This window comes from Neodiprion fabricii, chromosome 2 (genome assembly GCF_021155785.1).
Source record: "Neodiprion fabricii isolate iyNeoFabr1 chromosome 2, iyNeoFabr1.1, whole genome shotgun sequence".
Lineage (NCBI taxonomy): Eukaryota > Metazoa > Arthropoda > Insecta > Hymenoptera > Diprionidae > Neodiprion > Neodiprion fabricii.
Genome location: NC_060240.1, coordinates 30,691,441 through 30,704,269, shown reverse-complemented (window position 1 = coordinate 30,704,269; position 12,829 = coordinate 30,691,441). Strand labels below are relative to the sequence as shown.

General features: G+C 39.7%; 1 protein-coding gene across 7 annotated transcripts in view; it reads right to left on the bottom strand.

The window, feature by feature from the left end:
• Positions 1–3,255: 3,255 nt before the first annotated feature.
• LOC124174764 (neural-cadherin) overlaps positions 3,256–12,829 on the bottom strand; it is a 55,645-nt gene continuing 46,071 nt past the window's right edge. For all 7 annotated transcript variants that reach the window (XM_046554223.1, XM_046554226.1, XM_046554225.1 and 4 more), the window contains 21 exons: positions 12,612–12,776; positions 12,407–12,544; positions 12,137–12,323; positions 11,825–12,058; positions 11,506–11,678; positions 11,127–11,276; positions 10,730–11,035; positions 10,377–10,650; positions 10,053–10,261; positions 9,631–9,963; positions 9,311–9,517; positions 8,949–9,220; positions 8,654–8,859; positions 8,368–8,510; positions 7,626–8,237; positions 7,132–7,432; positions 6,848–7,037; positions 6,429–6,670; positions 6,134–6,349; positions 5,827–5,982; positions 3,256–5,567 (listed from right to left, as the gene is read on the bottom strand). In XM_046554223.1, coding sequence (XP_046410179.1) covers positions 5,452–5,567; positions 5,827–5,982; positions 6,134–6,349; positions 6,429–6,670; positions 6,848–7,037; positions 7,132–7,432; positions 7,626–8,237; positions 8,368–8,510; positions 8,654–8,859; positions 8,949–9,220; positions 9,311–9,517; positions 9,631–9,963; positions 10,053–10,261; positions 10,377–10,650; positions 10,730–11,035; positions 11,127–11,276; positions 11,506–11,678; positions 11,825–12,058; positions 12,137–12,323; positions 12,407–12,544; positions 12,612–12,776 — 4,830 coding nt within the window. In that variant the 3' untranslated portion in view covers positions 3,256–5,451. The remainder of the gene's footprint in view (positions 5,568–5,826; positions 5,983–6,133; positions 6,350–6,428; positions 6,671–6,847; positions 7,038–7,131; positions 7,433–7,625; positions 8,238–8,367; positions 8,511–8,653; positions 8,860–8,948; positions 9,221–9,310; positions 9,518–9,630; positions 9,964–10,052; positions 10,262–10,376; positions 10,651–10,729; positions 11,036–11,126; positions 11,277–11,505; positions 11,679–11,824; positions 12,059–12,136; positions 12,324–12,406; positions 12,545–12,611; positions 12,777–12,829) is intronic.

The window sequence follows — 12,829 nt, the reverse complement described above, 5'->3', positions numbered from 1 at the left end:
CGATAAATCACGCATAAATTATCATCATCCCAAAAAATTTAATATCTTTCATATCTTATAACTACAATTATATACCGTTTACGTTAACAATTTTCACTTATTGCTAAATTTTTTCTCTAAATTTGAGTACAATTGGCTCTGATCATTACCTTCGTTTTTGAAAAGTTTGTACCCTATATAAATTAAGTGTTTCACGGGGTTGAAAAAAAAATATTTTCAGCTTCTGTTAACAATTGTTGTCACTTTAAGCTATCACTTTTTTAGTAATGGAGATGACGAACGTTTGTAATAATTATGGAGATTAATTTCGGTGTGTGAATGAAAATTTAATCACTCGGACGAACCAGGTATAGTTCCTTTTATTTTCCATTTTATTAAAAAAAAAGGCATTCATTTTGTTTTAACTGAAATTTAAAGTACAAATGGTATAGACGATTGTGGTAATGATAATTAATAATCATAATCATAATAATCATAATAAATATACTATATTATTATGTATATATTATATATATACGGGTGTGTATATACCAATATATATATATATATATATATACATATGTAGGTATAAGTAGTGTTACCAATGAGATGTGTTCAGTGGCAGCTTATATGTTATAATGATTAGGATAATTATGCAGGGGTCACGACGATTAAACCATAACAAATTTCTCACGTCATTATGATTATTACTACTATTATTATTCATATCGTACAAGTATCGCGCTCGGCTCGTGTATACTGAATCCTCCAATGAGAGACAAGACCAAAAATAATAGTCATGAAGAGAAAAAAAAATATGAATAATTTGACTAGGCCGTACGAAAGCATTTAACGTGATTGGATGGTAATTAGTGCATCGTGTATGATCAATTGCATCCTTTTGTTATGTACACGGCTGCAAAACCCGCGGATTTTTTTACAACGTCTAATCGTGATGAATTTTTATCAAATCTTGTTTTTTATTTTGTATATTTTATTAATTTTTCGATTATCATTTTTGTGAGGCAGTTAATAATATTAATCGCCTATTTTTCCGTCGGTATGATTGTTACAAGAAAAGTGTACGTTATAAAACGAATTGTGAATCATAATGAATGTATATAGGGAGAATATAGGAAACGAGTCTGATTAGACTCGGATATGTCTTGATTGTATAAGTATAATATTAAACGGTGTGAAATTATTTGACAAATGATCAATAACTTCGCACGTAGTCAAGGGTATGTATGTAGGTATTACCGTAATAATATCATAATCGCGGGATAAACGCGTTTTCAATATCAGTCTTTGCCGTTCAGTATAATATAACAAACGTATTTTTTTTTTTTTTTAGAGTGGGCGTCAAAACTTCGAATAGTCGGTACTTCGAATGGCCGATATATGGAAATTTCAAACATGCGAAAATGAAATAACGACAGATAAATTGTTCGAAATCTTGATTTTTGAAAGTAGTCATTATAATCAGTGACATTTTCGGAAATAAAGATTTCGAGCAATTCATTTTTCGTTATTTTATTTTCGCATGTTTGAAATTTCGATATATCGGCCATTCGAAACATTGACCCTTCCAAGTTTCGACCCCCACTCTTTTTTTATATGCATCACGTATTTTTAAATACTTGTGTAATAAATTGTATAATATTTATAACAACATTGAGCGAATATTATTATTAGAAATTTATTTTTCAGAAGCTGCAGGTGTAGGAAAGGTTAATTATTGGAGCGGGTATAAAAGTCGAAAAAGGCTTCAAGAATCAACGCAATTGTGGAGTATACAATATTTGGATAAGTGCGGGAGCGCGATCAATGAAAAATGGTGAAATTTATTAATCGTATCAGTACTTGTATATGTATATGTGTACGGGTATAAAATAAAAAGAAAGTTTTATAGCATAGCCGCATACATAATATTTACAATGCCAATAGACGGCAGCGAATATATGTGTGAATGACGTATACAATATTATAATTCTGTTGAATGAATCGATTTGAAAAATGTATGCAAAATCCGTCTAATTTGTTGCTTTTTTACTCATACGTCGGAATTTCTGGAGAAATAATTTGGAAAATTGAATAATACCATGAGTGTGTGAAAAAAATTTTCTTGCAAACTTTCCAGAAGTTCTCGAGAAATGTCTGTAAAATTCTTTGGAAGCGTTCGGCAAATTGGCAAAAATATTTACAGAGGTTTCCGGTGGAAGGTCAATGAATTTTGTGAAATTTTTCTTTTTTTTTCACGATTCGACAGAATTAGTTCGATAAAAATCTTTTGCAATTTTTATGCAAATAATGACAAAAGGTCAATACCTTCTCATACATATATCATGTAATGAATTTTTTCTCCACGAGGTGGACGTAATATTCTGCGTAAGGATTTACTTTCGAGCCAAGCGACGACCTGAAATAAAATCAGCGGATAATTAGTGTATATTAGAGTAGGTGTTTACTTATAACAATTCGGTATTGGTTATAATCTACATTTGAACAACGATTAACGTTCCGGTTTATCGATCATTGCCACTGTACACACACACACTGCACATGCACGCGCGAACGAGCGAGCTACATACGTAAGTAATTTATATGTATAGATACGTACTTATTGCAATAATTAAATGAAATTTAATTAACATACATATAACAACTCTTCATTTCCTAATTTCCAGTCTCTAGAATACTGCGTCTGCTGCACACTGTTTACTCCTAATTATACATACACGTAGTGACGAAGGAGAATATATAAGAGAAAATTAGCAACAAAACAATAAACAAAAGCAATAAAGCAAAGATAAGATTTAAAACAATTTGGAAGAGAAGTTTTCAGTGAAATTCTAATAAAGCATCGGTGTTTAAAACGAAGGTGAAATGATCGCATAAATATGAGAAAAATGAAATTAGAAAAAAATTTAATATCACAAATAATCATCATCAATAATAATAATAATAATAATAATAATAATAATAATAATAATCAATAATATCAATAAGAATTTATAATTGTATAGTAATTTCAGTATTTTGTCTTCTTGTTTATATAATGTAAGGTATAATAAGTAATAGTACGTGCATTTAAATTCTTATACGGATACTTGTCACTGATTCCTAAGTATTAAATTGACTATTATTCGGTCAAGAATTTACAAATCAGTCAATTTTAGTTATGGAAATGTATACAAGCTTACACGTTTAAACATCCTAAAATAAGATTCTACAATGAATACACACACATATCGCAGAGAAACATATTTTTTTTTGTTGGTAAGAAAAATTAGTTTGGTTTTTGGTATCTTTCTAATTTTTTTCTTTTTTGTCAGTTTTCGTACGTGAAATGGACAAAAATTAGAAAAATGATACGGTGAGTATGTAAAGTGAGAATGATAAATAAATCAGAAATCACAATTATATGTAATAACCCTTTCTCTTCACATACGTATCTGTATAAATCTATAATGTACGGAATGAAAAAAAGAAAAAAAAAAAGAAAAAAGGGACTGAAATAAAGAAATAAATTAATAATCGATATAAATATCTAACGAAATAATAATGTTTAACATATGCTTAGTCATCAACATTCTCGTTTGAATTTAGTGTTAAATTAATTATATAATTAAACATGTACTTGCTAACGACTCTTTCAGACTTTCTTACATAATAATATATTGTATATATATATATAGAACTCCCATCTCTCATGCGCTTTTACTTTTTCTTATTTTTTTTTTATTTTTTTTTTCCGTTCAAGTTTTTTTTTTTTCTTTTCTCTATAAATTTATATATATACTCATATATGTATATATGTATATTATTATATAGTAATATCTAGTATGGCAAATCGAAGACGTATGCCTATAATTTTGGTAATAGGCAACGACCGGAGAGATACGCCACGCGTGCCAGCGTTCCTTGAGCTTTGCGTGATCAAAATTATGACGGTTATACAAACTTTCGAAACGTCGAAAATCAGATATAAAATATATATGAGCGTTTCCAAGGAAAATTAGAGGAAAAAACACGCAGGCAGATGACGTGACATTTCTCTCTGTATTTCAGTTAGTTATTAATATATGTTATATGAGTATACGTTGATCAGTATAAATTAGACTCGGAAAATAAATAAAATGAATATTCAATTCATAATTAATAACAACTAAAATGTCACGTATGTTTGTCGGATATATAGGTATGTATTATATATATACATATATCATATACGATTTTCGTTTTTTTTTTTTTTTTTGTTTGTTTGTTTTTATATTGTGAATTAAAATTATTGCATGAATCGTATCGGTACAATTAGCTACTTATTTAAATTTATCCCGCCTTTCCTTGTATAGAAACGTCCTAATAAGGATGATAATAATTAATATATATACATATATATATATGCATATATGTATATATATAATAGTAATATATACGTGTATATATTAAACCTGTGATTTTATTCGCAATAACGTGATAATATTTCCTATGAATCATATTAGTAGAAATCGCGATTGCTGGAGCTGAGGAGGATGAATTATATAGATGATTTATAATTATATATATATTCCTGTTTTCAGAATAATATAAATGTGTGTAGTGTATGTATGTACGCATGTATGAATGTACGTATGTATGTATGTATGTCTGTATAAGTATGTGTAGAATAATAACTGTTAATTAATCGCGACGGTTAAATTTTTCTACATACATATTATATTGTACGCACCATATAACACATACAATATATGCCGTAGGCTCCCTGCACTCTTTGTTTATACAACACTTGTATGGTTTTTAATTGTTTTTTCTTTAATAATTAGTTATTTTTCTTTCTTCTTTAATCTCAGTTTCGCTTCTGGAAACTAATAGTATTTATATAATTTTTCCCCTTTCCTGTTAATCTTTTCTCCTTTCTCTCTTCTAGTTTTTTACTTCACCTTAAATTGAACGAGATCATCGTCACCATCGTCATTATCATCATATTATCAATTAGGTATAACGTTAATATCGATGTCAATATTATACAAACACAGGCAAAACATTTACCGTATCCACTAAAGGTGTGTAATTACGCATGAATGTACGTGTCTATCTATGCATGTGTATACGTATGTATGTATGTATGTACGTATGTATATTTGTGTATGTATTCGCGTCGCGTGTGTTCACATCCACACAGGTAAATATATGGGCTATTATGTATAGTAATTGCAGTTAATTTACGTAATGTATCATTATATATTACAAACCGTGTATCGTAATAAGTAATATAGTGTCTTTGTAGAGTTTTTAGATCCATTGACTACCCGCGTACCCTCCGCTTCACTCGGTATTTACCCCGTCCCCCCCCATCGTTGGATTTTTATCATCATACCCAGAAAAGTGGGTGTGTTTATGCCCTTTTATATCGCCCGCGCATCTCCTCGTTCAAATTCATTTAGAGGTTTCTTGGCTTCGGGACGTCCCTCAATTCTCCTCCTCCTCCTCGCTCTCTTCCACCGGCCCGTACATATCGGCTAATTTATCGAATCTTGGACCCCAGGCACCCAAGTACTCGTATTCGTGCTGCTCGTCATCCGTACCTGAGAGTCGGTCGGAAATATGATTAACGAAAAAAGTGCTTTTAATTGAAGGTGAGATCCTTCATCTTCGCTTGATCGATTCAGGAAGATCCGAGGCTATTTATTAAATTTATCCACGCTTTGCGATACTACGTATTTGTTTTGAGGCAATTTCGTACGAAACGCTATTTAATGCTTCGGAGAAACGATAACAAGTGCGAAGTCAAGAACCCGGTGTACATACAAATGAAAGGTTTCTAAAAATAAAATGATTTCTTACCGGACGCCAAAGACGAGAGGGAGCCCGCTGTACTTCCGCCACCTTCGTAGGCATAATTTCGTAGATCGTCGAAGGGCGGTGCGTTGGGATCACTGTCCGCCCGTTTCTTATGATCTTCTATGAACATCCCTACGTTTGGCTCTGGTCCCAGAGGGTCTGGTGAAAGTTGAATGTTTCGATTAAATATATGAAGATTATTCAGAAAACCGATGTGAAAACAATTCTACCCCTAAATTGTTAGTTGTAGACATTCTGGACTTGAACTGAATTACAGAGAGGTGAATATAGACCATTAAACCAGACTCACAAGCTATTTTACACGTTGGCAATTTTCCCGTCATCTCTGGCAACGGACCGCCGATTGGTATTTGTAGGGGCGTGATGTCGAAGGCCGTCATGTCGTCTTCTCCGCCGCCCTCGTCGTCATAATTTATTATATTTTCCCGTACGTCGTCGTCAGGCCCGGGATATTTGATGTGAGATTCTCTTTTCCGATTGTAGACAACGAACACGAGCACGAGTACTGAAAGCAGAAGGATTTCGATGGATATAAACGTTCCAGTTAAACAGTAACGACCGTCGCACAGACTGATTCAACTAACCGAGAATAATGAGGAGGCAAACTAGAATCGCAGCGAGAGCTCCCATGCTGAGTTTAAGGGTCTGTCCCTCCTGAACAAGCTCACAATTTTCACCCCAGAAACCAGTGGGACAGACGCATCTGTACCTCAAATGAGGATCTTGATTGATGCACTTCCCCCCGTGCAGGCAGGGATCGTCAATACACTCATTTTTGTCTACACAGCCCGTGTTGTCCGGGCCCGGCACCTTTCCTTCGCCGCAACTGGAATTGTCGTCAAACGGGGATAAAAGTCAATTCCAATAAATGTTTTCTTACTTAAAAGTGGCTCGAAATTTGACCGTGTGAATCTTCTTGGATTTGCGTAAGCGGCCTTTCAGTACCCAGCAACTAATTCCTCGTGACGAAGTAAACTATGAGTAAGAAGGCTTGGACACTCACGCGCAGTCATATTCGTTCCACAAATCCACACACTCCAACTGACCCTGGCAGATCACGTTTGCACATGGCTTATTCGACGGGCAATGCTTCTCCAGGTTCCTGGCCATGGTCGCTTGGCCCCACTGAGTTCCGTTCATTGCTGGCGGCAGAGGAAGATGCTTTCCTTCCAGTCTGATGTCGTCCAGGCATCCTGAGAATGAGTAAATTTATTGGTTAGCGACTCCGTCCTTTCGTCGACCTCTTATCAGTATTTTACCAATTCTTCTACCTTCCCTTGGGCTCACCTTTCTGATAATCGGCGTAGACCTCGAAGGTTCTAACCCCCGTATACTCAGCCTTACCACCGGCATACACTCCCTCCTGTTTATCGACAACGAGCCATTGGTGACCCTCGAAGGAAAAAGTCTCGTTGAACCTACGACCTTCGCCGCCATCAAGCTCGAGAGTTGCGGCAGATCCGTACCTCGAGACTCTGACCGTGTGCCACTGGCCATCGTCAACCGCGATTGCCGTGAGCCAAATGTCACGCTCCTCAGTCTTGAGACTATTCAAGTTATACCTGAAGTGCAGTCGGCTGTCCTTCACCTGGAATCAAAGACGCGATTGGTTAAAACTCGGGAAAATCGTCACCAGCCACAGTAGAATGAAAATACTTATTTACTGGACAGTAAAGACCTATTTATTAAAACGGCGAAGTAGATCTAAACTAATTCCTCCCCTACTATAAGTGGCCCAACTTTTGCACCAGCCGCTCTTTCCTTTTCTAGATGTTACTCACCTCAAGGATTCCGTATTCCCTGTTGTGCTGATCACTGACCCTAAACAGCTCACCGTGAACTTCTCTGGTCCTGAATCTGAGCTGCATTTGGGTAGAATACTTGTCTGGTTCGAAGGAGAGGGCGTACTTGACGTAGCTTTGGGGCTTGAAGGTGGTCGGAACGGTTGGTGCCATGCAGCCGGGTCCAGTCCATCCGGGATTGCAGTGGCATCGAGCTTCCGAGAAGCTTCCGACGCAGGTGCCATGCTCCCAGCACCTGAAAGTGGCCTCCTGGTGGTTGCAGATTTCGTCGGTTTGGGGGCAGCCGGCTACGCTGTTTCTAGAGAGTCCAGGATGCGCCAGATCATAGAGCTTGCTATTGTGGAAGAGGTTCTTGATGCAGCCGTCAAAACCTTTTCCGACTGGCATATACTTCCACTTGTAGTGGGCCGGGTCGAATTGCTCGACGTATAACCCGCCAATTTGCAGCGGGGCATTCACGTTCAGGTACTCATTGAAGGGAGGAACTATTCCCTGCGCCTGGCAGCTCGAGTCATCGAACTCTGGCGGCGTTCCATCTTCCCTTTCGGATATTTCGGCCGATTTGCAGTAGTCGACGATCAGTTTTACGTTCTGGAAATTTTTATGATTTCATACGGATTTTCATTTCGTTTCGTTTCTCATGGACTAAAGATGTCCAAGAGTTATTTTTATTTCGCGTACAACTTTTTGCTGTCCAAGCAAAGGAGGTAAATATATTCACCTCGGTATCCCAGAACACGTCTAGCCTGTGCCACTCTCCATCGTCTAGAGTGCGTTTCGTTTTTACCTTCAGCTCCAACGTTCCAGAGCCAAAATCGATCAGCAATCTTGGATAACCGCGTTCCAACTCAACGGAAATGAAATCTAAAATACATAAATCGCGGTGTAAAGAGAAGAGGTATCCTTTGACGATGACTGTCAAAATGCCTCAATGAACAGACTGGTACAGGTATACCTGAGCGAAATGTTGCGCATATCAGGATTCTGAAAGGACGGATTTTACTAACCTGACACCATAACTTCATCGGCTTCGGGAGGCACAATAGGCCCGTTGTACAATAGTAGGCCATCGGATTTTCTGGTAATAAATTCAAAGCTCATGTGGCTGTTATCGCACATTTCCAAAGCCGGATACCAAGCCCATCCATTTCCCCTAAAGCTCCTAGCGGTCTGTTGGCACCTGGGACCGTTATATCCCGCGGGACACTGACAGCTGCATTATGTCAAGTTATTTCAAAAATGAATATCAGAAGGCGATTCTCCCCGCTCCGTGCACCGATCAATCATACTACAGATACTTACGACAATCCAAAACGTCCCTCTACGCATCGTCCACCATTGTAGCATGGACTATTCCTGCAGGATTCGCTTTTGCTGAAGTTACGAGCACCGCAGGTGCACTCGGCGATCACGTCGACTCGGACACCAACCAGGGATGTTCGATTCGCGTTCACCATGTACGGTAAATTGCTGATATCCAGTGTGTTTGTACAGCTGCCTTCGCACATTTGGTTCTCGTAAAAACACTCGTCGATTCCAACCATCGTTATGTTTATACCAACGTCTTTTTCAATCTAAAAGTGAAAAGTTTTCAGTAGCGAAATTGTACGTTTTCACTATCGGTTCTTCCTCTCACTCGCTCTCTGTTGCCAATTTATTCTCACCTCCTCGCGATGCATCAAAACCATTCCGTTCAATCGTACCGGTTTGTAGTACGGTGACCCGTGAGCAGCGAATCTAACGTCGGTTAGAGGTGGGTGTTTTCTGCGCAGTTGCACGCTGAACACGTCAACATTCTCTCTCTCGATATTCAATAAATCCGCAAGCTTGTCCCGGAATAAATCAGCCTTGCTTCGTGAGAGCCCGTGCGTCTGCGAATGAAAAAGTGAAGGTTGAAATGAGAAAAAGAAACTATCGACTGAATAGAAAATGAAAGAAGAAAAGAAGCGAAAGTAAAATTGGAAATGCGGATATCATCCCTCACCCTATAGTTCCAAATACGAATGAAATCCTCATCCGTTATTCCCGATATCCTGACTGAGCCGGAATTGAGAACAGCTTCGTGGGGTATGCTTTTAACGGTGACCGTTACATTCGCGGGGACGTCAGTCTGGGTGTGTTTCCTGTCGTAAACCTTGAACCTCAGGTTGTATTTCCCGTCGTGGGTCCCGGACTTCATTGATATCATCCCGGACTCGTCGTTTAGCTTGAACTGGGGGTGTTCAAGGCCTTCCCAGTAGAATTTCTTGTCCGGCAAGTCCCAGTCGTCCAAGTCGTAAACGAACACCCTGCCTATGTCGGTATCCGGTGATTGGCCCTACGAATTGAGGAGCAGAATTGTCACCGGAATCAAAGAAGATAAAACTAACGACGAGGAATGACGACCCCATTTGAATACGTGCTTACAGCGTAGTTGTAAACAAATATCTCCTTCGCTCCAGGCTGCATCTTGTTGTCGTTTACGTCGCCGATCACCACGGTCAACGTCGAAGTACCCGACATATGCGGGTTTCCAGAATCCCTTATTATGATCGGTATCAGGTACTCCTTCTGCTGTTCTCGATCGAACGATCTAAGCGACGATACCACCGCCATTCCGTCGCCGTTTGCACCCTCTGCAAATTGAACGAATTGAATTGAAGAACCGAGAAATTAGTGGACCAGCAATAGAGCTACTTTATCATTAAATGTCCAGGGAGTCTACGCCCAACAAACATCTTCCAAACTCACTGGTATCACTTTCGACCCTGAACGAAGCCTTTATAACGTCATCCGCGTTGGGGTCCATCCTGAAAGTGAACGGTGGCCCGTTACTCTTGGACCTGTCGTCGTCGTCGGTGGCTAAAATCTCAACGACTTTCTTCGGCTGAATATGCTCAGGAACTACCGGCCGGTAATCTTTCAAGAACGTCGGCGGGTTGTCGTTTATGTCGAGGACTATAACCGTGAGGGTTGCGGTCGCCGTTTTGGGAGGAATGCCGTCGTCGATGGCGAGTATTTTGACCTATTTATGCAGAGGTAAAGAAACAAGGTGTTTCACTCTATTCTTACGACCCTTGTAAAAAAGGAAACGACTTGCTCACTTGATGCCTCGGTGTTTCTTCACGATCCAGGCTCCGTTGGATCGACACTGTTCCGCCTTCGTCGATCGAGAATTGCCTCTTGCGGTCCGAGCTCCGGTCGATCGTGTAGTACACCTTGCTCTTCCCACCCTGATCGGGATCCGTCGCCTTAAACGTTTCCAAACTCATGCCAATCTCGGCATTTTCGGCCACCGATACCTCAACGTTCGAACGATCAAACTGTGGCTTGTTGTCGTTTATGTCCCTCAATTTCACCACTACCCACGAATACGCCACGTGATATTTGTCGTTGTCGTTGTCCTCGCCCTACGAAAATAAAAGGTATACAAAATTTACGTCTTCAGTATGCTGGTAACATTTCAGCATTTATAAAAGGGATTCACAACTGTAGGCTCACCTTATCGTTCACTTGAATTCTGAACCTGAAACCGTTGCTCTGGAGCAAGTCTTCGTAGTCCAATGGCTGTACTATCTTCAGGGAACCTGTACCATCGTTGTTTCTTACCATTGTGAATTTGTCCGCACCATAACCGCTGTTCTCGATAACCTATCATCAAAGATGTCTGAGTAAGTCACGAAAAGTGCGGTAAGCATTTCGAAATTATCATAAGCATTGTGCTGAACAGAAAAAACATATAGGATGAATGTATGAGCGAGCAATTAACGATGAAGCAAACGAAGATGACGAAGAAGACAAGTACCTATCCCAAGTATATATTCGTAAATGTATTGTGCTAATTTTTATACATCTACCTGGGTTCCAAATTTCCACTTACCTTGTATTGGAATTTGTTCGTTTCGTCCTCGTCGTGAACGGTGACGGTCAAGATGGGCATTTCGGGTAAATTTGAACCGTCCGTTTCATCGACTTCGGTAAACCATTCATCCTTCGTGAATTGAGGAGGCATATCGTTAATGTCCTTGACGCGTATCGACGCGGTCCCGGTCCCTGTGGTGAAAGGGAAAGTGTGTTAAGAGAAAAAGACTATAAAAAGTAAGTTCAAACTAACCAGAGAGTAATGATTAGCCGACGAGTGGCTCATTCGAGTTCGAAACCTCCCCGAGAGTAGAACAACATAAAAAACAAGGGCGTACCTTTCAACCCTCCCCCGTCCATCGCCACGACTTGTATAGAGTAATCGGGGGTCCTTTCTCTGTCCAGACAGCAGACCGCGGTTTTGATAACGCCGGTGTCTGACTCGATTTCGAAAATCGGAGAGCCGGTCTCCTCCTCGATAACGTTTTTCTCGATCGAGTAGAGCAGCTTGGCGTTCGTCCCTTCGCTCGGGTCGTCGTAGTCAACCGCTGTCATGGTCATGACGACCATGCCTGTGCGCGCAGTGAAAAAGAATAGTCAGTGGATGAGATTGCGATTGGTTTTTGGAATCAGTTTCATCCTTTACTCACCTGCCGTTCCATTTTCCGTCACATTACCGAAGTATACGCCTTGCGGGAATATCGGCGCGTTGTCGTTTATGTCCTTCAGGTTGACCTGCACGTCCGCGTAGCCGACGAGCCCCTCGCCACCCTCGTCCTGGGCGAACACCGTGAATCGCCATTGCGGTCTTCCGTTCGGCTGGTCTCTGTCCAGCGGCTGCAAATACGGCATTTAGCACGTCGCATCGCAGTGGTTTTAAAATTTAAAAACACACATTTCCGTGCGAAGACATCACTCACCTTTAGCACGAATATTTCTCCGGTCGTGCGGTTTATGTCAAACTTGCTATTCGCCGGATTGTCCGGATCAATGCCTTGACCGGTCAAAAAGTAAACGATATTTTGGGGCCTGTCTTTGTCCCCGTCGGTCGCAGTCACCTGGAACATTTTGTGGGGTTGAAACGGACGCAGGGCGTGAAAATCGCTATAAGGCAATTTTTCTCACCTGCAAAACGCGCTTCGGCAAATTCCTGTCGTCCTCTTCCGTTATTTGCGTTCTGTAAGTTGGCCGTTCAAAGACTGGCGGATTATCGTTCACGTCTTTCACGTGGATGACAACCGTCGTGTAATTTTCTTTTAGATTATCCGACGCAGCCAGACGCAGCTCGTACTGTTTCGGGGAAATCATTGTTTGCGTATATCGTACACACTCGAATTTTACAG